Below are 24,214 nucleotides of genomic sequence, written 5' to 3' on the forward strand. Positions count from 1 at the left end.
TAAAAGACAGTTGTGCCAGGACGCATTAAGAACAGAAAGGAAATTGAAGAGACTTCAAAGCGACCAGTTAATAGAAATGAGCCATTATTTTAAGTGTTGGCATCATGGATAATTATTATTTCATTCTCTATACTTCACTGGGGTTTCCAAAGTTTCTACACGGAATCTGTAATCGGGAAGAAATTAAAAAAAAAAAAAATCCAGTACAAAGAACACGTAATGAGAGATTACATGCTAACTAAATAAATCAATAAATATCCTTTTCAGGACGTTCCATCAACTGAAGATTCATTAGCTAATACTCTCGCTCTCCAGCAACCACACACGCCAATCAACCCGGTTGAAAGAATGACCTGAACTTCCTTTCCCATAATCCTCTTCTAACTAGTTTCCCATGAATCCAAGGCCTTCGAATATCCGTGCTACGGGGAAGTTAAGCCTGCCCCCTCACTCTTTACTGGCCATTCACGGTTGGTTCCGCCCCCACGGTCAGCATCCGGGTGTTGATTGGATAAGAGCGGAGTTCGGTGGGCTGGACCGGCAATGACAGCGGCCCGGAGGAGTGGCCTCCGCCGCTCTGAAAGTCTACCCAGGTTCTTGCCGCACCATGTACCACGCACTCCGGCTCCTCGCGCGCTCGTGTCGCCTCGTGCGAGTTCCAGCCTCAGCCTCAGTCTCGGCTCCCGGTCTCGGTGGCACGGCCGCCCTCCCAGTCCGGCCCCCGAACACCGCTCGAATGGTGAGCGCGGGCTCCCGTCCCCCCACGTCCCCGCGGTGACCTTCAGCCCTCCGGCTCGCCGGCCGGCGCCCGCGGGCTGCTGGGAAGGATTCCCCGGGGGTACCCACGGAGTCCGGCGCTGGGCTGCGCGCTCGCGCGGCGTGTTGGCCTTCTCGCCTCGGGGTGCCGCCTCCAGAGCAGGGGTGGCGTTTCCACCCCCGGGTGAGCGCGTGCACAGAGACGGCAGCTGGCAGCAAGGGTCCTAGCCTGCTCCTCCTGGGACGCCCCGCGGCTGCGCGGGGCCTCTGCGTTTTGGGGGAGCGCTCCTGCGGGGGCGGCCGCCGCGCAGCCGTCGGGACAGAGCAGAGACCGTGGGAACGGGGGCAGCCTTCGTCCCTGCGGGTCAGCAGGGCCTGGTCGGCCGGACACCGGCCTAGCGCCGATCTGGTCGCCTCTGAACTCTGGCTTCGAAGGGTCACCAGGCTGCACCCCGACTGCTTTCCGGTCCAGGTGGCCTTGCCTATGATACTCGGAGATATTCTGATTTGTTGATGTTTTTCACTTGTTGAATGGTTTTATAATGCAGTTAATTATTTTTTCTTGTGCCAGTCCTCCTTTCTTAGTTATGTATTCACCCTCATGTTACAGTGGGTTTGAGGAGCTACCCCAGAGTTATTTTGGAAAAAAGGTATCTAACAGAAATAAATGAGCCTTGCAATCTGAAAAACACAGTCAAATCCCAATGCCGTCGTTTCGTGGCTGTGTATTTTTGTCCAAATTATTTAATTTATCCAAGCTTACATTTCCACATTTATAAGATAAAGATAATAATACTTACATTTGTGTGGTTATTGTAACAAACTGAGATAATCTACATAAAGCAGAGGCAGTATATGTTCAAATAGTGGTTGCTATTGTTGTTTTTATTGTTTGTTCTTCAATATAAGTATGACAGTGTACTTGAGGATATCTTGATTGGTGAATGAAGGCTTGTATGGAAACTCTAATGTGGATAACCCATTTGTTAATTTTGTTAACTAGAATTTAAAGCTACATACTCTTAGAAAACATTAATAGTCTTTGTATTCAGTGTTGCATTACTTATACAACTGTACAATGCCACAGAGAGCCTGTATTAGAACTGTGCACAGATAAATAGCGTTCTTCTAAATCCTAAAAGAAAATGCGAAAGAAACGATGATATATGAAGTTAACTTGAAACCAGATACAAATTTAGATGCAGGCGTCAGTCACAGAGGAACTAAGTTATCTAAGATTGGAGGGAGTATAATGAATAAATTTCAGAATAGAATTAATAAATATTCATATAATACTAGTTCAATTCTTCAATTACACTCTGCAATTAAGAATTTACTGTCATGGATGACACATTTAGATGGCTTAGTGTTTCTATGCGACTTTGTGAAGTAATAAGAAATACGAGATTTGTCCAGAAAGGATCCAGCCATCCAGTTTGAAAAACAGAGGCACTTATTGAAGAAGACACAAGATACAAGAAACATTGTACATAGGACAACGACGCCCTCTAAAGTAGGCACCTTGGGACCTCACACAGTTCCCCTAGTCGCCATCAGCTGCTCCATTGTATTTTCCATAATCTCTTCAATGGTCTGAACTCTCTTCCCTTTCAAAGGTGATTTCAGTTTTGGGAAAAGCCAGAAGTTACAGGGTGCTACATCTGGGCTCTAGCAGGGCTGAGTCACTTGAACAGAATGTATATTCTGCTGCTTTGGGATGAAATGCTCTGAAAAATATCAATTAAATTCACCTGGTATAGCATCATTTAAGGCCATTGTTTTCTTGTTGATTTTCTGTCCAGAAGATTTGTCCATTGATGTCAGTGGGGTGTTAAAATCCCATATTGTGATTGCATTACTGTCAGTCCCTCCCTTTATGTCCACTGAGATTTGCTTTATGTATTTGGGTGCTCCTATTTCGGGTGCATTATTGTTTACAAGGTTTATATCCTCTTATTGGATTGATCCCGTTATTGTTGTGCCATGTCCTTTGTCTCTTGTTATAGCCTTTGTTTAAAAGTCTGTTTTGTTTGGTATAAGTATTGCTACTCCACTTTTTTTTTTTTTTTTTCATTTGCATGAAAAATCTTTCCATTCCTTTACATTTAGTCCGTGTGTGTGTCTTTCATTCTGAGGTCGGTCTCTTGAAAATAGTATATACGTGGGTCTTGTTTTCTTATGTTTTTTGATTGGAACATTTAATACATTTCCTTTGATAGGTATGCGCTTATATGGCCATTTTATTTTTTGTAATGATGTTCGTCTTTTTTTTCCTTCATCTTAAAGAAGTCCCTTTAACATTTCTTGCAGTACTGATTTAGCTTTGGCTTTTTCTTGTCTGGGGAGCTTTTATTTCTCTTTCAATTTTAAATGATAACTTTGCTGGATAGAGTAATCTTGGTTGTAATTCCTTGCTTTTCATCACTTTGAATATTTCATGCCAATCCTTTCTGGCCTGAAAGGTTTCTGTTGAGAAATCAGCTTACATTTTTTCTGGGAGCCCTCTTGTAGGTAACTGTCTTTTTCTTGCTGCTTTTAAGAGTCTCCCTTTGTCTTTAACCATTGCCCTTTTAATTTTGTGTCTTGGTGTCGGCCTCTTTGGATTCATCTTGTTTGGGACTCTGTGCTTTCTAGACTTATGTGTCTTTTTCCTATACCACAGTAGAGAAGTTTCAGTACTTTCTTAAAATGGGTTCTCAGTTTCTTGCTCTCTCTCTTCTCCTTATGGTACCTCTATAATGCAGATGTTGTTATACTTTGTTGTTCCAGAGGTCCCTTAAACTATTCCATTCTTTTTCATTCTTTTTTTTTTTTTTCCTGCTCTGATTGGGTGTTTTCTTTCAAATTGCTGATTCGATCCTCTGCTTCATCTAGTGTATTCCTTCTAGCATATTCTTTATTTCGAATAGTGTGCTCTTTATTTTTCAGGTTTTTTTTTTTTTTTATGTTTTCTATGGCCTTTTTTATGCTTACGAAACCTTTGCTTAAGTTTTCACTGAGTTCATCCGTTCTTGCCCTAAGTTTCTTCAGAATCCCTGTAACCATTGTTTTGAACACTCTTATCTGATTGATTGTTTGCCTCTGTTTCATTTAGTTCTTTTTCTGGGAATTTCTTCTCATCTTTCATTTGGGGCATATTTCTTTGTCACCCCATTTTGGTTTCATCTCTGTATTTGTTTGTGTGTACTAGTCAGACCTGCTCTGTCTCCCAGTCTCAGTAGGGTGGCCTCGTGTAGTAGGTGTCCTGTGGGGCTCAACTGTGCAGTCTCTGATCACCGGGGTTAGGTGCTCCTGGAATGTCTCTTGTGTGGGTCTTGTGACCTTTCCTGTTGTGGCTGAGTCTTAGTTGCTGTTCACGGGTATGGTTGACTCTCAGGCTGGCTGACTGTGAGCATTGTTTCCAACCACAGTGTGTGAGCTGCTGTGTGTGTGGGAACTGACCCCACAAAGGGGAGTTTGCCCAGCAGGGTCTGTTGTCTGCTGAGATCGCTCTTCGGTTGTGCTCTGATGTGGTGTGTTGCTTCTGGGGACTTTCGGGAGGGACTCTGAAGCAGGTCAATGTCAGGTGCCGCCTTTGAGTGGCCCTGGGCTACCTGTTTGGAGCTACAAAGTGATCCACGGTTTGTGGCCTGGGTGTGCGTGGGAAGGGCCAAGCTCCGCACCAAGGCTGGCTTTCATAGCTTTTATTATATTCCCAAAGGGTTCCATCACCCTGAAAAGTTAGGAACTCAGTGCAAGGGCAGGTCAGCAAAAGGCCCAAAGCAACCTGAGTCGCCTAGCTGCCTGCTCGGCTTAGTGACTGTAAGAGCCCTGGGCCGGATGCGAGTTCCACTGAGTCACCAGGTAGGGGCGAGCGGTGCTCATTAGCCTGATACAGATTCAGACTCGGCTCCAGTGCTGCGTCTGAGGCCACTAGTAAAAGTTCCAGGGTTCACCATGGCCAGTCACCCCCAGCCAGTTGCCCTGTGACCTTTGTGGTGGGGCGGAGTCTCAGGGAGTTGTCAGGGTGAGGCCTGTTACTTAGGGGACAAAGTTATTGCTATTTTATGATGAAAATTTAAAAGTTTTGAACACAGAAGACAGTGGTATAAATTTAGGGACTGGAGCCTGATTGCACAAATGCCTTATGGAAACCAGTCTTCCTTCTTTGTGGCTGTCACATAACACGGGGATGGAAAAGAAGAGGAACCTGGCTCGTGCGTCCAGAGCCACTGCTGTCATTGCTAGTGTTGGACCAAGTGATTTTTAACCTGGAGGGCTACTTACTTAGGACATCCAGTGCAAGGATCATAGTGCAAAACATTTTAATTTCTGCATGCTTGAGGTATAGAACCCAGTTGCCTTTGGTTTACAGAGTAGGAGGCACATTTGTGTACAGTGGTATCCGTGTAACGAAGCTCCGTTAGGGGAAAATTGAACTGCACCTTCGACTCCTTTTATGCTACAGGATAGGGGTGCAACTCAAGGGCTTACTGTGGGCTGATCTGGAGTTACTCCCTGTTTCTTGGTTTATGGAAGAGGTGATAAAAAAAAAATCTAGGAATTAGACAGTCCAGGGTTTGAGCATTTCAGGCCTCTGCTCCTTGCTCTCTGGGTGATCCGCTGAGATTTTTTAATTGCTCCAAGCCTCAGTGTCTCCTTTAAGGTGGAGATGGTACATAAGATCTCCTAGGATGATTGTGAAAGTCAAAGTAATTACTGAAAAGTGTTTTCTGCCTAGCACAATGAATGCCAGAGTATGAGTGTTTTTATTAGCCTCTCCTTATTGGCTAGGCCAGTTTTCTGCAGGCTTTTAGGCATAGGAAAAAAAAGAGTATAACTTTACTCCTATATTTCTACCTAGATACAATGATATTTTTCTTTTTATGCAATCTAAAAGCCTTCATAATAAATAAAGGATTTTGTAAATCTTTCTAGTCCCAGGAGATAACTATAAATTAAAATTGTTCTTGTTGGGACTATTTACTAAAACAAAATTGTTTGGTTAGGGATTTTAAAATTGTTTGAATTCTTTGACTATGTATATTTTATAATTCATGCTAGATGAACATTAATTAAAGCTCTGAGTATCGCTGAAGTTTCCTTAATATAAAGTATCATGTGTAAGTTCCAAACTTCTAGTGCTTTACAATAAATTCTTTAGTGTCATAAAATATTGGTTGAGCAGTTATTAATTTTTTTATTAGTATAAGTTGATGTACTTGGTAGAACTCCTGGGTTCTCCATAAAAGGGACTTTGGGTCATAGGTTCGTATTCTGGTTGGTGGGTGGGCTTCAAGGTATAAACTCACTAAAATCATATATAAGACTTTATATGTATGTATTTAAGTTACTTTTTCTAGAGAGAGGATCCGTAGCTTCCCTCGTATTTCTGGAGGGTTCTATCACCCTGAAAAGGTTAAGAACTGACCTAGTGCATTCCCTTTGTCTGCACATTTACTTATAGAGGAGAAAAGCTGACAGGCTGAGGTGACAGCAGAGTCTGGCTTCTTTCTGTTGCACTAAGCTGTCTCTCCTGTGTGGCACTTGTAGACCACAGTTCAGCTCTGATTAAATATATAATATTTTCAAATTTTCAAGTACCATTCTTAGACTGTTTTCTAAAGTTCCCAGTAAAATAAGCATTACCCTGAGTACACTGAATTGGCCAGAGCTTGACCAATAATAGGCATAACCCTGAATTGGAAAAGATTCATTTTACTTCAAAAGCTTTCTTTGTGTTTACATCTGTGCAGTGTGTGAATTGTGCAATCTGTCTTTAACATCTGTATTAATAAATTTGTGTGACAGTCGTTTCTCCAAAAAAGAGCTGGAAGAGGGGAGTAGAATGAGTGAAAATGGAATATTCTGTCTTTATGGTACTTACTAAGGTTTTTTTTCTCTTACCGTTGCTATGCTTTTGACACTTGATTTCTTTTCAAGCCATAACAGTGTCTTATCTCTATCTTTAGGCTAGCCAGAATTCCTTTCGGATAGAATATGATACTTTTGGTGAACTCAAGGTCCCAAACGATAAGTATTATGGCGCCCAGACAGTGAGATCTACAATGAACTTTAAGATCGGCGGAGTGACAGAGCGCATGCCGGTAAGTGCACTTGGAGAAACATTGGCTTGTTCTGGATGAACTAGGATTTGTTCTAATGAGTCGTTTTATTTTATAAGTAAAATTTTACAGAGTTAAATGTAGTTACTAGAGACCTTTATGAGTAATGAGATGTTTCTTCCATTGAAATGTCAAAGAACTCTTTGAATACTGTTACTTTGAGCTATGACTTTGAATATTTTGCGTTGTTGTTTGATATAACTAAGTGATTTGTCTTTATTTTTGCTGGGATTTTTTTACTAGAATCTAACAGTCTAAGCATTTTTAATTTCAATACTTAAATTTTTTGTTCATTTATTTTACTAATTAACACTGAGTTTCAGAAAATTGATTTAAAAGAGACAGAGTTTTCTTTAATATTATCCTTACTATCTACCTTGGTGTCAGTTTCCAGAAGAGTATACACAAATACCTAAAAATATTATTCTTTACCATGGCTGGCATATAATAGATAATATATATGTATTTGTTCAATGCCACATGAGTGAGTTAATGATTAGAACACTTTTCTGTCATATTTCATTAAAGCTAAGGTGACGTCAGTTAGAAGATGCACTGATGTGTACCACTAAGAAAGGGGAATTAAAGGAATTAAAATTGTGACGTGTCATAAATTGTAAGATGCATAAAGAACTGCATTTGCTTTTGTTTGGTTCCCTAAGCAAATAGATGCATGAAGATTCTTGGCTCATTATGTACCTGTCTATAACCTTTCTCTATATACTAAACAATTTATGTTCATAACATTACTTAAGTTATTGTTTAATGTACAACTTTCGCACCTGCATAAAATAGTGGTCTTAAATTTTTCATACTTAACTAAAATTTCATATGTGAGATATTTTTCTGATTAATTTTAGATCCCAGTTATTAAAGCTTTTGGCATTTTGAAGCGAGCAGCTGCTGAAGTAAACCAGGATTATGGTCTCGATCCAAAGATTGCTAATGCAATCATGAAGGCAGCAGATGAGGTAGGAGGCAGAAGTGTGCTTATTGTTATGGCGTCAGTCCTGTGTCATCCACTGGGTGGTAACAAGCTCTGGCAGGAGAAAGGGGCGCTGTGAATTTTGGAGTTCATGAATTTCAAGGCAGGGTGGCAGCGTTAGTCTTTGATGAGGATATGCATTAATATGCTGCTTAAAATATTGTGGATGATCATACACCTCTTTTTTTTTTTTTTTTTTTTAAATTCTCTTGACCTTTCCTCTGAATTTATCTAGTTTAAGGAAAATTATGAAGAAACACTGTTTAAGTTATATATTTTATTTCTCATTTTATACATAAATGATTCATTTAAAAACTAGTTGGTTATTTGATAATATGGGGAAAGTTATTTTGTTAATTCTCTAATATCATAACCTGAAGGAAGCAAAGGTAACAGTTTAAAAATCCTGTACATAATGTTGTTCATTGCAACACCATTTTATAATAACAAATTAGAAAGTATTGATCCATAACAGCTGCATATATAAGTTATATTGTGAAGCTGTAGAAAATTAGTTTTCTAAAGAATGTTGTAGAATAAAGCCTACCATTTAAGAAGTAGTGGGGGGAAGGTAGCAAAATATATATGTTTTATGATTCTAATTTTGTTGAGAAAAAATGAGCAGAAAATGTGTTTTTTTATATATGTATGCACACTCCCATTGCTTGGAGTGGAAACTGGAAAGAGATGTCAAGATGTTAATTGTCATTTTTTCTGAGGGCTGGGGCCACAGTGCCTAGTACACTTTTCTTAGTTCTCAAAACTTGCTACGCTGATCACCTATTATTTTTATATAACTAGGAAAACAGTTCTAAGGTGAACTAATTGTTTAAGGTAATGGATTTCTAAAGTGCATGCTGACTTTTTTCAAGGTAAAATTATTCCAGAAGATGAGGTTAAGTACCCACTCTCTTAGCAAGCTTACAGTGCAAAAACTAGCACATTAACTGAAGTGTAAAAATATGACAAAATTAGGAAAAAAACCAGCACGTTAAGTGAAAGTATACACATCTGACAAAAACAGGAACGGATTTGGACTGTGTGTGCACTTGGCAATTGCTCCTCAATGGACATCTGTGCGATGCTCTCAAGTCAGCAGGTCCTTATTGCACTGACTCCAACTGTAACATCTGTTGGATATTCTTGCTGAGCACCGTCAGTGAATGTATCTAAAGACTTAACAATTTGCCAGCCTGAACATGTGGCCCTGTCTGCGTATGAGTGGAGGAGGCAGCTGGAGAAATAGAAGAAAGATGGCTTTGATTCGGTTTAGTCAACTCACAATAGATCATCATTCACTTTTTAAAGTAGCCGGGGTTGGAACGAAGTGATGCACCGGAAGCTGGGACTTGCTGGACAGCCACCAACTGTGTGGCACCATCAGTGAGCCATTTAGCACAGGAAAAGAGTGGACACCTTTAAAATAGAATGATAAAAGGTGCCGGCATAATCATAGGTGATTAAAGCAGCTAAATAAAAAATTCCTTGTTTAACGTTTTGTTCTGCAGGTAGCCGAAGGCAAATTAAATGATCATTTTCCCCTTGTGGTATGGCAGACTGGGTCAGGGACCCAGACAAACATGAACGTGAATGAAGTCATCAGCAACAGAGCCATTGAAATGCTAGGAGGTGAGCTTGGCAGCAAGAAACCTGTGCACCCCAATGATCATGTCAATAAAAGCCAGGTCAGTGTTTTTATCTCTGCTTTGTTAGAAGTTGAAAAGAATACCTGAGGTTTGTCTTATCGAACAGGTGTTGGCCTTTTGACAAAGAGGTTCATTCTGCTTCTAAATTCTTTAATGGAAAGGACTTCTTAGATGTTCTTATTTCTTTCAGAAACCTTGCGTCTAACGTCCTAAACTTCATCAGAATCACTCTTAGGGAAAAACTGCTTTTAGGACACCTGAATTTAGTATATATGTATATTTTTATTGTTTTGGGTTTTTAAAAACTATTTCAAAATAATTTAAATTTATATAAGAATTGCAAAGACACTTCAAAGAGTGTCTATATACCCTCTACCCAGCCTTCTTTAATCTTAAACATTTTATATAAACCTGGTACATTTACCATTCTAAAAATTAACATTGGCACAATACTCTTAATTGAACCGACTGTATTAGGGTTTCTCTAGTTTCCTGCCAACGAACTTTTTGTCGTCAAGATTCAGTCCAGACTAGACATTGCATTTATCATCGTGCCCCCTCAGTCTCCTGTACTCTGTGACAATATGTCTTTTGTCACTTTTGAAAGGAGTGGGCAGGCATTTTGTCCCTTGGTTTGGCTCTGTCTCCTGTTTTCCCATGGCTAGAATGAGACTGGGTTTTGCGACGACTATTAGAGAAATGGGGACTCTTCTTGTTGCATCGTGTCAGGGGTACATGGCAGCCACGTGACTGTCAGTCGTGGCCATGGTAACCTGAGCCACCTGGTTGAGATGGTGCCTGCCAGGTGTCTCCACCTGCTGTTCCCTGTTAGGGGTGAGTCTCCAAGTCCTGCCTGTACCCCAGGAACTACACTTAAGCTTCACGCCCTAAAGGGAGGAATTTTAAGAGTTTTCTGGACATGTGTTAAAATCGCCACAGGATTCATAGAGAACTTTGAGACTCCGCAGATATCCTGTCTCCTTAAACTTTTGCCCGTGAATTTTATTGCTCCTCAGTGGATCTGGCCTATAGCAATTTCTATTACGGTATTTTAATAGTGATTTTCTATTCCTCTCATTCCCTTATACATTTATTAATTAAAATTCTGCTGTAACAATTTATCTTCTTCTTTCTCCCCACAGTTGTTTATTTGTTCAATCATTAATGTTTATCGGTATGGTTTCATGAATATTTATTTTATTCTTAGAGTTATAATTTAGTGCTTTCCCCCTAAGAACCCTACTTATTTACTTTTTTGCCCTAAAAGATGCTCCCCTGGTTCCTCGTCTTGTATTTTCCCTGCCCTAGCCCTGTAAGTGCCCATTTTTTCTAAGGGACTCATAGAGGATCTTCTTGGAATATGGTATTTAGAAACTAAGATCTGGGTACTGGGTGTAATTTAATATACGCATATTTAAGTGTTCAGGGGGAAGTTGTTTTTTTTTGTTGAATGTATTGGAGTGACATTGGTTCACAAAACCATACAGATTTCAAGTGTACAACTCAGTAAGGGGGGCAACTTTCACATAAATTCACTGTGTGAAGGGTTTTTCAAATCTGGGCTTGCCTTTAAATATGAATTTATCCTTTCTATATACTGCAGTCTGAAATCTGCTTCCGAATGACCCAGTGGGTATGGTCAGGTGGAGGAAATGAGGTGGCGTTATAGATGAAACAAGGCGCACTTTGTGCTGATAATTATTTGAATTTAGGTGATAGGTGCATGAGTGTTCATTATATCATTTCTCCTCCTCTTGTAAGCCGTTGGGTGTTTTCCATAATAAAAAGTGGAAAAAATAATGAATATACCTTTTTATATAGCGTCACAATGTAAAAGTATGGATTACAGGGGAGGAAAGAGCACAGAGTTTTGACTTCCTTGTCAGGCCTCAGTCTGCTTGTCTCTATTTTGGCAAGTCCAATAAAGACAGCTTGCTTCCATATTTTTAAAGCGGTGACCTATCAGCATTTTCCTTCAGTCCCATTACTGGAGAAATGCTTACGAGAGGCCGTGAGCACTGCGTAACTGTAAGACATTACTGCTGTGCTGGCACGCACTTGTCACCTACTTCTCTATTCCTTGCTGTCACTTATTAGCAGGCGGATGGAGTAATGTGTACCATATTCATTGTTGGTGGTGTATATAATGCAGTCCTAAGGACAGTCCATAAAGGAAAGCAGGTGTCTTCTTATTTGACCCTAAGCGACCTCAGACTTGCTGCACACAAACGCAATTAAGTACTAAAAATATGCTCAGTGTTCAGTCATCATTTAGTGAGATTTTTCCTTGAGACATCTGAGTTTAGTTTTTTGTCGCCTCTGATTTAACATTTTACATTTCTTTTGACAATTTTCCAACAGAGCTCAAATGATACTTTCCCCACAGCCATGCACATAGCTGCCGCAATGGAAGTTCACGAAGTCCTGCTGCCAGGACTGCAGAAGCTGCATGATGCTCTCGAAGCGAAATCCAAAGAGTTTGCCCAGATCATCAAAATTGGGCGCACTCACACGCAGGATGCTGTCCCGCTCACTCTTGGACAGGTATATGGGTGTGATGAGATTTGATTCAAGTTAGGGGTCGGAATCGATACAAATGGCCAGCATATTAAATCACACTGGTTTAGAAGGCCAGGTTTATAACCACGCAGTTCAGTGACAGAGATTGTTCTGCACTCACCAGTCAGTAGTTTTTATTGACACCCACTTAGGGAAGGGCAGAACAAACTAGCCGTGAGCCAGGCTCCAAGTCAGGCTGCTCAGGTCCAAATCTTAGCTTTGCTGTGTACAAGCTGGGGGACCTTAGGAAAAATATTTTGCCTTTCTGTGCCTTAGTTTTCTGAGCCGTAAAATGAGGAACATAACATTGTTTTCGTGGGGTAGCTGTGAGGTTCAAGTAAGCCGTTCGGTGTAGAGTGTTCGGAACCATGCCTGACCGTAGTGCCCGACCGTAGTAAGCGTGCGTTGGTGTTAGCTATCATCATCATCCCCTTCATCCTTCTTTGTCTCTCTCACGCTAAGTTAGTGTGTTCTTTAAATGCTAATATCAAAGTGCTTAAGTGAGGCTTATTTTACTCTAAAATTGTTTTGGCCGCATTTGAAAGTGGTATTACTCTTCTCCAAAATACCGGAAAGTATTTGTATGTTTCTTTATCAGTACCTGAAAGGTGTCTGGTAGTATGTATCACAGAGGAAATGTAGGGAACACAAGGAACAGCTTTTGCCCTAGTGAGCCCACCCCGGGTGGGGAGCTAGGACGCACACAGATTACATACCAAGGAATGGTTCTGCGTGCCAAGCATCAAAGGGTAGTTTTGTAGAAATGGGGGTGAGGGGGAGAGGTTGGCTGCTGCCGACTCACTGCCGTTTGTAGTCTTGTTCGATGACAGCAAACATTGAAAAAAGCTTGATCATGTCACTGAGGGAAGGAGGAAAACTTGAAACGATTAATTGAAATACAGATGATAGGCCTAAATTGAGCCCGCTGAATCAAGTTACCTTTTAGAGATGTGTCTCTTGTTCTTGGCATCACTGGTTCTTAGTGCAATGCTTAATTTCCCAGGAACTGTAGCATATGTTATTGAAACTTCTCAGTGTCCTTCTGGCTTCCACATGTTTTCTTCTTTGTGTCACGTGGAGGACAGCCACTGCTCAAGCCCCTTTGGGCACGGCACACCCTGCTGTGTCAACTCGTCATTCTACCTGTTATGGGAGAAAGTTATGTTTTCCAGTTGGACTTTATCTTATCAGAAGCATTTATACTTGCTTTTATTGGAATTGTCTTCTTAGTTTGTGCCATTTTTTTCCCCCAATAAAAATACTATTTCTTGAGTGAATCCAGCAGGTGCTGCATGTATGGGCATTGTTAGATCAGATGGATCAGGGTTCCTTGAAAGATTTGTATATCTTCTAACTAATCAAAAGTATTCATGGCTTTTCAATGTTTTTAGACTGGAAAAAAAGATAGAGTTAGTGTTATCATATATCCTGGCTCGTTCAGTTGACTTTCAGTTCATGCCTTTTGCCCCGTATGATTCTTAACGGATGAGGCCCTTGCCATGTTCAAACGTGATCAATTCTGTGGCTACCTATTTAAAGTATGCCATATTTTAGAAACCAGTGTGACAGTAATAGCAGAGTTAAACATCCTTATATTCTCTATTAGGATTTTAAACTGAAGTTGTATGGAGAATATTTCTATATTTATTTATTTTTTGAAAGGATTCAGTGTTTTGTTTTTCTCAAAGTTATCTGGGATACAACAAAATATAAGAAGTAACTTGAAAATAACCAATAATTTGATGTAATAAAGTCATTCTCTTTTAAAGTTCATCTTCTATGTTCTTTGCTTTCTATTAAGACTAGATTATAAACAGGTGGCATGTCTTACCTCATTGGATTATAAAACCTCATTCTTTCCTATACTTGACTCAGCATGTGAATTAAAATAGTATAAATACCTCTTGAATAAGTTAAAATTTAGTGCCTGAAACATACTTAAGAAAACTTCTGTTTAATGCAGTTGGAGTAACTTCTAAGTCATTAGGCAGTTGTACATTCTCACCCTAATTTCCTCCTCTTTTCAGGAGTTCAGTGGGTATGTTCAACAACTGAAATACGCAATGACGAGAATAAAGGCTGCCATGCCGAGAATCTATGAACTGGCAGCGGGGGGCACTGCTGTTGGGACCGGGTTAAATACCAGAATTGGCTTTGCAGAAAAGGTCGCTGCAAAGGTGGCCACGCTCACAGGTCAGTGATAATATGAATTATTACTTATTTCATTATACGACTTTATATATGTTCTGGATGTTTCTGCTTTACATTTTTGTGAATTTAAAGTTAGAAATAATATTTTGCCATCAAACCTGTGTTTTATTTTAGGAGTGTTTTTTCTACTTCATACCATTGTGGTTAGAAAAGACACTTGGTGTGCTTTCAATCTTGAGTTTGCTAAGACTTGTTCTGTGGCCTAACACATGGTCTATTCTAGAAAATGTTTCATGTGCACTTGAGAAGAATGTAAATTCTGCTGTTGTTGGATAGAATGTTCTGTATATCTCTGTTAGCTCTATTGGATGTATAATGTTGTGCAAATCCACTCTTCCATATTGATTATGTCTGGATGATCTAAGTCTGCTGTTGAAAGTTGGATTTCAGAGTTCTCAACTATTATTGTAGTATTGTTAATGTCTACTTTTGGATCTGGTTTTCTTTATGTATTTAGGCACTCCAATGCTGGGTGCATAAAAATTTGCAGTTGTTATATCTTCTTCAGGTATTGACCTTCCATCATTATATAATGACCTTCATTGTCTCTTTTCACTGTTTTTAGTTAAAATCTATTTTACCTCTGCCTTTTATGTCTGTTTCTTTACCGTTTGCTTCAAATGTCATTTTCCATTCTGTCACTCCCCGTCTGTGTGTGTCTTTAAGGGCAAGGTGAGTCCTTTGTAAACAGCATATTGTTGCATTTGGCTTTTTTAATCCATTCAGCCATTCATTGCTTTTTAATTGGAGAACTTAATTTGTTTCCATTTAAAGTCATTATTGATAGTCAGGGACTTAGCATTATCATTCGTTAATTGTTTTCTGGCTACTTTGTAGACGAGCTGTTCTGTTTCTTTCCCTGCTGTCTCCTTGTGTGTTTTGATGTGGTTTGGTATCAGTCTCTGCTTTACCTTTATCATGTCCTTTCCTTTCTTTTTTTAAATTGTTAATTTATTTACAAATAGTAACAGATTGTACATTACATATCATGTCCTTTTGTATAATCATTATAGGCTTTTTCCCTTGTTACCATGAAGCTGACATAAAATATCTTACACTTACAACACCCTGTTTTAACTTGAATAGAATTTTAAACTTTGTACTTTTACTTCTCCTTCCTCTCACATTTAGGTTGTTAAATTTACATGTTTCCTATATTGTGTAACTAATAACAGATTATTGTAGTTATGCTTATTTTTACTGCGTTTTTCAAAAAACTTGTAAACTAGAGTTGTAAGTGAATTATGCATCACTATTACTGTATTGTAGAATCTAACTATGACTATATATTTATGATTACCAGTGAGATTTACACTACCTTTTCATGTGTTTATGATGTCAATTAGTGTTCTTCTATGTTCGCTCAAAGAACTCTGTTTAGCATTTCTTGTAAGGCAGGTCTGGTGATAACGATGTCCCTGGTTTTGTGTGTTTGGGAAAGCCTTTATCTTTCCTTTGTTTCTGAAGGATGACTTCGCCGGGTATAGGATTCTTGGCTGACAGTGATTTTCTTTCAATATTTTGAATATGTCGTTCCAATCTGTGCAGTGGGTGTGTTCAACAACTGAAATATGCACCGGCAAGAGCAAAGGCTGCCATGCCAAGACTCTAGGAACTGGCAGCGTGGGGCGCTGCGGTTGGTACCAGGTTAAATACCAGACCTGGCTAAGATTCTGCTGAGAAATCTGCTGATAGTCGAAGGGGAGTTCCCTGTTACGTAACTTCTGTCTTTTGCCACTCTTCAGATTTTTTCTTTGACTTCTGATAATTTAATTAAAATTAGCCTTGTAGCCCTGTCCTGGTTCACGCTATTTGGCCTCCTGCGGGCCTTGTGGGTCTGGATGCCCATTTCTCTCCCAAGGTTCAGGAAGGTCTCACCCACTATTACTTTAAATATACTTTCGGTCCCTTTCTCTTTCTTTTTTCCTTCTGGAAGTCCCATAATGCAAATATTTTCATTTCATTGTGTGCCATAATTTATGTAGGCTTTCTTCCTTCACTCTTCTATTTTTTTTCTTTTTGTTCCTCGACTGGGTAATGTCCAGTGTCCTCTCCTCCAAGCCACTGATTCTTTCTCTGTATAGTCATCTCTTTTGGAAACTATTGAATTCTTCAGTTCAGTTATTATATTTTTCACCTGTAGGATTTCTGGGCTTGGGGGTGCTTTTTTTGGTGGCTCCCGTTTCCTTGTTGAACGCCTCATTTTGTTCATGCATTGTTTCCTAATTTTGTTTAGTTGTCTGAGTTTTTGTAATTCACTAAACTTCCTCAAGAGGATTATTCTGAATTCTTTTCATAATCTCCATTTCTGTAGGGTCAGTTATTGGAGCTGTATTAGTTTCTCTTGGTGATGTCATATTTACCCATTTTTTTGTGAACCTCGATTGGAATCTGCACATTTGAGTAGTTCAGCTCCTCTCCCAGACTTGATAGATTTGCTTCCGCAGAGACAGTCCTTCAGCAGCCAGCTCAGGCTGGGTTTCAGGCTGTGTTCGCTGGTAATGTCCTTGGGCAGATGGGGTCCAATCAAGAAGAAGCGCAGGGTTTAAAATATGTAGATCTTCAAAATTTTGAACATGGGAGAGAGTGACTGAGATGATATGACTCATTTTGGCTCCTTTACTTCTCAGGGGGTCTGTGGGGCCCGGCGAGAGGGGCGAGAGAGCAGCCTGAGCTGGAGGTGAAATTGTTCCGGGAAAGGCATGTAGAACGGAGCAGAGTGACTCTTACATACTTCTCACCTGTGTTCTAGTCGTCAGGCACCGTACATGCGTTTGCAGGAGGGCGGTGTTTCCCTCTTTCACTATGTTTATTGTACTTGTTTTTTCGTCCTTTACATGTGCTAGTGTTACTGATTCTTTCCAATCCTTCAGAACTTTTTAAAGATATGTAGGTAAACTTTAGTCTTGAAATAGACATTTTTTATTTCTGAAGTAAAATTTTTTTCCTATTGTTTTTGGTTTTCATGTACTGAACTTTCTGTTTAACTCGCTGATATTAAAAAATCATTTATTTTTACCTGTTAACTCATATAGGTTATTATTATCTTTTTTCCAGGCTTACCTTTTGTTACAGCTCCAAATAAATTTGAAGCCCTGGCTGCTCATGACGCTTTGGTTGAACTCAGCGGAGCCATGAACACCGCCGCCTGCAGTCTGATGAAAATAGCAAACGACATTCGCTTCCTGGGCTCCGGTCCGCGCTCGGGGCTGGGAGAACTGATTTTGCCCGAAAATGAACCAGGAAGCAGTATCATGCCAGGTAATCACGTAGCTGGTAAATCTTAGACCTGGGACTTGACCAACCTGGGCATCCCACCTGAACAGCACGTCTCCTTTGGCTCGGGACCCCAGGATCCCAAAGGTGGATGGGGCCGTGTGTGGTGCCCTTGTTTCAGAATGTCGTTCTGGGCCACCTTCAATGAGGACTTCAGGGAACCTCGCCCAACGGTACAGGAGACTTCTAGGCAGTACTGTGCACTTCGATTCCCACACTGGAAAGTGTGTAATAGTTCTGTCTTCCACAATCCAGAGCCAAGAGAGTTTTAGAACAGGCAATGGAAGCGATCAGCATGGGCTGAATAAAGATGAGTGGCACCAAGCGCCTCTCATTTCAGCATTTGCTTTGGGGAAGTGACACGGGCACCGGCAAGTCACTGGGCAGACTCAGGTGACGTCCACTGAGGCCAGTGGGGGAGTGTGGGCAGCACTCCTAGGTGACCGTGGCTGGGTGCCTAGTGACATCGAAGGAGTGACTAATGAGTGGCCTTCAGCCTGGGAGAAGCTGACCAGTGAACAGGGTGGGGCTAGGAGAGTAGGTGCTGGTCGCGTTAGCAGGTAGCGGAGTTGAGGCAGCAGGACATCAGGTGACAGAGTCAGAGACCGAAACCAACAGAGACGGGTGAGAGTGAAAAAGAAGGACCTGACTGTAAATTCCTTTAACTCTATGCATGTGTAGAAGGAGAAGAGATCTGATCTTAAAGTTTTCTTGTTGAAAAATGACGTGAATTTAGTTGATTGCATATTCAAGGTGAGTGCCTGAAAAAGAGAAATGGAGAGTTGCAGAAAAGGAATTGATCTTCCCACGTGTTGCTTTGTATTGGTCAGGAATCTAGGATGCTTGATTCACACTTGGGCTTGTCAGAGGAGTGTTACTAGGATGGGGGGTGGCGGGGTTCTGGAGATTCATACAATGAATAGGAAAATCCCAGTTTAATGTCATTGTCCTCTGAGACGCTCCCCCAGTGGGGGTGAGGTCCCTCTTAGACGTGCTCCCATAGCCGTCTGCCCTTCTCTGCCTTTACTACGTGCCTGTTGTAATTGCCGGCACACGCCCCCACCTCCAAGTCCTGCAGCTTCCTTACTTACCATTGTGCGCACAGTCGGTGCCTGGCTCTGCGGGCATGGCTAGAGTGAGCGAAAGCCATGAAGATGGAGACAACTATATTTAACGTGTACTTGCAAGTACTCTTTACTCATTATTTATTAGCCATCGAGTGATTCACAGTTTGCGGCTACCCATCTCCCTTTCTTTGGTCGGTTTGTCTCATTAAATCAGCACTGATGGTTGGGGCCCTGCTTTATTATGTGTCTTTATTTAATGAAATTAGATTTCCTTCTGTTCTTGGTTATTTGACATGAAACCTATTCTTAACTGATACGTGAAGCCATGTCTGATGTGGAATCTTTTCCTGATGGTTTTCTTGTAGGCAAGGTGAACCCTACCCAGTGTGAAGCAATGACCATGGTCGCTGCCCAGGTCATGGGGAATCATGTGGCTGTCACCGTTGGGGGCAGCAATGGACATTTTGAATTGAATGTTTTCAAGCCAATGATGGTGAGCTTTGCATTTGATTCTTAGTGTTTTTGCCTGAAGGCCAATAATCTTGCTTTTTGTCTTTCATGGACTTTCTGTAGGTCCCACATTAAGCACTTGATGGTATAATGAGCAGCTGGAAGTCAAGTACATATTAACGTTAGAGAATTAATCCTGGATATTCAGTTAGGTGACTTAGCTCAAGTAATTTGGTTGCTTGCTTTTTTAAATAGAAGAAAAATTCTGGAAGGTTGGGTACAGGTTTCTTCCCTGCCCTTCAATGGTGGAGATACCAGTGGGCAGAAATAAGTGTAAGCCTCCTCAGTTAAAATGAAAAAAAAGAAAAGATAAAGCCCTGCTCAATCCTGTTTCCTCACACTGTTTCTTTCTTCTTCCCTCAAATTCGGTCTTAAAGGAGTAGCCTACGCTGGCCAATGTGGCTCAGTTGGTTGGAGCATTGTCCTATGGACGAGAAGGTCGCAGAGGTCACAGGTTCAATTCCTGGTCAGGACACATACCCAGGTTGCATGTTCGATCCCCGGTCAGGGCACATACGAGGAAGGCAACCAATTACTATTTCTCTCTCCCACCAATGTTTCACTCTTTCTCTTAAAAAAAAAAAAAAAGAAAAAGAAAAAGAAGAAGAAAGAAAAAAAGTCCTTGGGTGAGGGTTAAAAAATAAAACGAAAAAAGGAGTAACCCACACTCACTGTCACTCACGCTGTGCTCACTACCTGTGCTGGAGTCGTTCTTGCAGTGGCCTGTGACCTCCGTCGTCCAACAGATGTGCCACAGCTCTCTCAGTAGCAACCGGCCTTGACTCTTCCCTTCCTGACACTCTCCTCGCCCTTGGTTCCTTCAGCGTTTTCTCCCCACGTTCTTTCCTCTCGCCCGGCCTTTGTCTCACTGGTTTTACCTCTTCCACGTGCCTCGACAACATTATTGTGTTCACTGAAACTTCTTTTTCCTTCATCTTTATGAAGCTGCAACAAGACGGTATCATCTATCATCCATTTCCCCAGCTTCCGTTAACGAAGCTGTCATCATAAGAGCCCTTTATTTGTGTAAGATGTTATGTCTAAAATATGGAAGCTTATTTCCAGTTTGTATCTGGAGTAAAGTCTGATTTTAATTTGATGAGAACACGCAAATGACAAAATGAAGTATATTCATTCAGTGTATTGCAGAAATATTTACTGAGTGCTGGTCCGTATCGGGCACTGTACTGGCTGCTAGTGGCAGAACAATGAATAAGACAGATTTTTTTGCCCTTATGGATTGTGCATTCCAGTGGAAAATAGAAAGAAGACCGGCTAAAGCAGAACTCAGACCTAGAAGCTTTTGCTCTTAGGTCACATTGCAAACAGTTAACACCAGCTGCCTGGCAAGTATAAGTTCATAACCGTAAATGTCTTCTAATCTTTTTTTTTTTTTAAACAAACTCTTTTGTTCTTAATAGAAAATAAATCAAGATAATCAGCATTAGTAATAATAGTCATTATTAGTAAATGAATGAATCTTGAAGTTCTGTGAATTACTTGAGTCCATTGTTGGGAGTATAGTTTTCAGACCCTGGGTTTTAAACCAGAAGAGATTAGGATGTGGGTATCTATCTTAATCCATGTTGGAATATTACCAAAAAGAAAGAAAATGCTAAAACAAACTCATTGATTTTATACTGTTTATATATTGCGTGAAAGGTTATTTTAAAGTGACTGGAGTATGTGTCTTGTTAAACATAAGAAAAGGTGATGATCATTAAGAACTGGGAAGCCCTGACCTCACCGACTTCCTCAGACACACGCTGAACTTCCTGACCTCTGACCTCTGTACCTGTGCACCTCTTCCTTCTGCAGGGAAGACTCGGCTCCCCCTTTGGCTATCTAAGTCCTCCCCCCTTGAGGAGAACTTCATTGGTTCCTACCACGGGAATCAATTTCTCGTTCTCTATGCTCTCTAACATTTTATACCTGTGTTATATAATACCACAGGCTAGCGTGTGTGTTAGTTATTTATATTGATTATTTATTCCTCTTTTAGATTTCTGTGTCCTCAAATATTTATAATTTTTTTGTATTTGTTGTCTTGAGTATGATGCCTTAAAAGTTGTAAGAGTGCTGTATGGGTATTGAATATATATATTCATTTAAGAACCAGTAAATAATACTGTATGTTATGGACCAAAAAAATAGGCTTAATAAGTCTCTCTTCCTCTTTTAGATTAAAAACGTGTTGCACTCGGCCAGGCTGCTGGGGGACGCGTCTGTTTCTTTCACGGAAAACTGCGTGGTCGGTATCCAGGCCAACAGAGAGAGAATCAACAAGCTGATGAACGAGTCGCTGATGTTGGTGACGGCTCTTAACCCGCACATAGGTCAGTGCTTCAGGGATGACAATGCAATTTTAAATACAAAATTAAAACGCTGAAGGAACTACTGGATCAGTGGTTATAGACAACAGTTTCCGTTTGGACATTGTTTAAGTAAAACCTTGTAAAAATATTTGAAACTGAGTTGTAAGACACTATATATAACTTGTGAATGTCATAGTTCTTCCAAAAACTTGATCGATTATGCTTCATTATATTTGAAAGTATATTTTGATCTTAATGGAATTCAGGTGCTTTATATTCTGAGACGCTGGGAAGGATCCTCTCTGTTGGTAGTGTCACTAGGTGGCACTGGCAGATTAGCAACAGGGAGTGAATTCATTTTTCTACCTTCTCTAGATGCTCTGCTCTGCCTTGTTTTTGTTCTGTTTAATTAGAAGAAAAAGGGTAATTCATTGCTTATAGGCAGAGGGGGAAATGCAAATATTTTGTCTAAAACCATGGCTTTTGTATTGCAAGCTTTTCCCAGAACTGTCAATACTTCATTATGTAGATTCAAACGTAGACTTTATTGCAGACTGACCACAGTGATCCCATGAAATGTGGGGCATCCCCTGCATTATGGGACGACACGGTGAAAGGCTTTTCCCACCTTCTCGCGGCTGAGCTGAGAGGAACATAGTCTTTGGTTTTCTATTTTAGAACGCGTTGTGGTCCAGTCATTTGGCATTTGGTCACTTCTTTTATACGTTTTCCTGTGATCCTGACCTTTCCGGGCCGATTTTATATTCCCGGATGGACATCACGCTTTCACTGCAGTCTTACGAAGCGAGAGCTCATCTGGCTGCTTCGGGTAGCCCTGAGCCCAGCATGGTAATGACATCTTGAACCAGCGTTCAGCTGGTGACAGGCACGGGCACTCAGAGGCTCGCGTGAGAGCCGCTTTATTACGTCTGGACTTCAGAGCGTGCCGCCGGCACCTGTAATTTGGGGGCGCTCCTGAAGCTGTGTGATTGATGGCCCTTCCTGGAGCCAGTTCGCTGTGGGGTGAAGGCCGTGGGAGGATAAGCGGGCAAACTGGTGACGGAACTCGGGCCTTACGCGTCCCACCGAGGGCTCCGTGCGCGTGTCGCAGGCCGGCGGGCAGCAGTGTCTAGGGTCGCAGAGAGCCCCCAGGGGTTCGCCTACTGCGGAGACTCCGAGTCAGATACACCTGGAAGGACAGAACTGCTGACACCGCCCCTGGCGTTCGACGTGAGAATTCTTAGTCAGAATTACTCGGGTCAGTAAATGCCCTTCGCAGCACGTTTAGCCTCCACAAATCCAGGTAACTAAGAAAATTAACTGTGCCCGTAATTTGATGTATGAACGGTGACTGCGTACAGACACGTACCGTCTCGTCTGGTTGGTGGTTAGATGTCTCCGCAGGCTTCTCTGTGGTCATAGTTCTCTGATCTTGGTAATTTTTTTTCTTTGTCCATGATTGGTTTCATTTTCATTTTTTCTGTCCTTTCTTACTTTGGCCTTCTGACTTTTTAAAATTATATGAAGTCAGGACAACTTGTACAATTGTCCTACCTTTACCTTTGTTAATTTTAAAAGCTAGTAACTCGGCAGTAGACAATACAGGTATGTATTTATGCTAAAGCCTCCGCGCCTGCATCCTTGCAGTGTGGGAAGAGGGGTGTGGGCCGCTGAGCAGAGAAGAGCTGCTGGAGGCGGCTCTGAAGGGGGTCTCCTCCCAGCCCTGGGGCACCCCGACCCCGACCCCCGGTGCCAGTCCCCGCAGGGCCTGGCCTGCGGTGCCGCCGCAGCTGGCTCCTTGGTGCTTTCTTACAAAGATCATTATTTCTGGTCAAGCATGTTTGAAACAACACATTTACACTACTAAGATGTGTATTTTTATGTCCTGTTGCTATATTGTTCATTTTTCCCCCCATGAAGATACCTGAGTGGGCAATTTCAATTTAGGAACAAATCTGTTGTAGAAAGGACGTTTAAGCCCATATTACATAAGAAAAGTAAAGATGTTATTCTCTATGGGAAATGGCAACTGTTAAGAATTTTTAAGATTAAAAAAATACTGCTAAAGAGTTCGGTAACTTCAATGTCAAGTACATAATGATTGCCCTTTCCTTTAGAAAGCCAGCTTTCACTACTTACTCCTGTGTCGCCTTTCTACTTTTTCTTCAGGATACGACAAGGCAGCAAAGATCGCCAAGACAGCGCACAAAAAAGGATCGACCTTAAAGGCAACTGCGATCGAACTCGGCTTCCTCACAGCTGAGCAGTTTGATGAGTGGGTGAAGCCTCAGGACATGCTGGGTCCAAAGTGATTTCCATACGTTTATAATAAAAATGTGCTGTAAAAAATATAACATAAAATAGACTCCTTCTGTTTTTTAAACAAAAAAGGGTAAATGTGGAAGGAAACTGCTATTGAACTTGACTGTCTATAGCAGAGCAGTTTGGACAGCGTGTAAAACTCCAGGATGTGTAAGGTCCAAAGTGAATTTAAAAAGTGTAAAATAGTCCCTGGCTGGAATTGCTCAGTGGATTGAGCACCAGCCTGAGAATCAAAGGGTCGCTGGTTCGATTCCCAGTCAGGGCACATGCCTGGGTTGTGGGCCAGGTCCCCAGTTGGGGGTGCACAGAGGCAACCACACAGTGATGTTTCTCTCCTTCTCTTTCTCCCTCCCTTCCCCTCTCTCTAAAAATAAATAAAATCTTAAAGCGTAAAATAAAATAATTGTATAAAATCAAGAAGAAAACAGACTTTTATGTTAATTGACTTGTGTATTATAGTTGA

The 24,214-nt window shown here is 41.1% G+C and overlaps 1 protein-coding gene across 1 annotated transcript; it reads left to right on the forward strand.

Annotated features, from left to right (window-relative positions):
• The first annotated feature begins 542 nt into the window (after window positions 1-542).
• Window positions 543-23,790, forward strand: FH (fumarate hydratase). Its single transcript, XM_090263325.1, has 10 exons — window positions 543-739; window positions 6,708-6,842; window positions 7,721-7,831; window positions 9,354-9,530; window positions 11,853-12,035; window positions 14,078-14,243; window positions 17,319-17,522; window positions 18,970-19,097; window positions 21,297-21,450; window positions 23,599-23,790. The coding sequence occupies exons 1-10, from the start codon at window positions 608-610 to the stop codon at window positions 23,739-23,741; spliced, it is 1,533 nt and encodes a 510-aa protein (XP_090119451.1). The 5' UTR covers window positions 543-607; the 3' UTR covers window positions 23,742-23,790.
• The last annotated feature ends 424 nt before the right edge of the window (window positions 23,791-24,214 follow it).

This window comes from Furipterus horrens, unplaced genomic scaffold, assembly GCF_987537825.1.
Source record: "Furipterus horrens unplaced genomic scaffold, mFurHor1.1.pri manual_scaffold_15, whole genome shotgun sequence".
Lineage (NCBI taxonomy): Eukaryota > Metazoa > Chordata > Mammalia > Chiroptera > Furipteridae > Furipterus > Furipterus horrens.

What these genes read in the sequence shown, in the direction of transcription:
- FH (XM_090263325.1), top strand. Translation starts at nt 608, where the DNA reads ATGTACCACGCACTCCGGCTCCTCGCGCGCTCGTGTCGCCTCGTGCGA. An exon ending in CCCCGAACACCGCTCGAATG is followed by an intron (nt 740 to 6,707) that starts GTGAGCGCGGGC and finishes CTCTATCTTTAG; the next exon opens with GCTAGCCAGAATTCCTTTCG. An exon ending in TCCCGCTCACTCTTGGACAG is followed by an intron (nt 12,036 to 14,077) that starts GTATATGGGTGT and finishes TCCTCTTTTCAG; the next exon opens with GAGTTCAGTGGGTATGTTCA.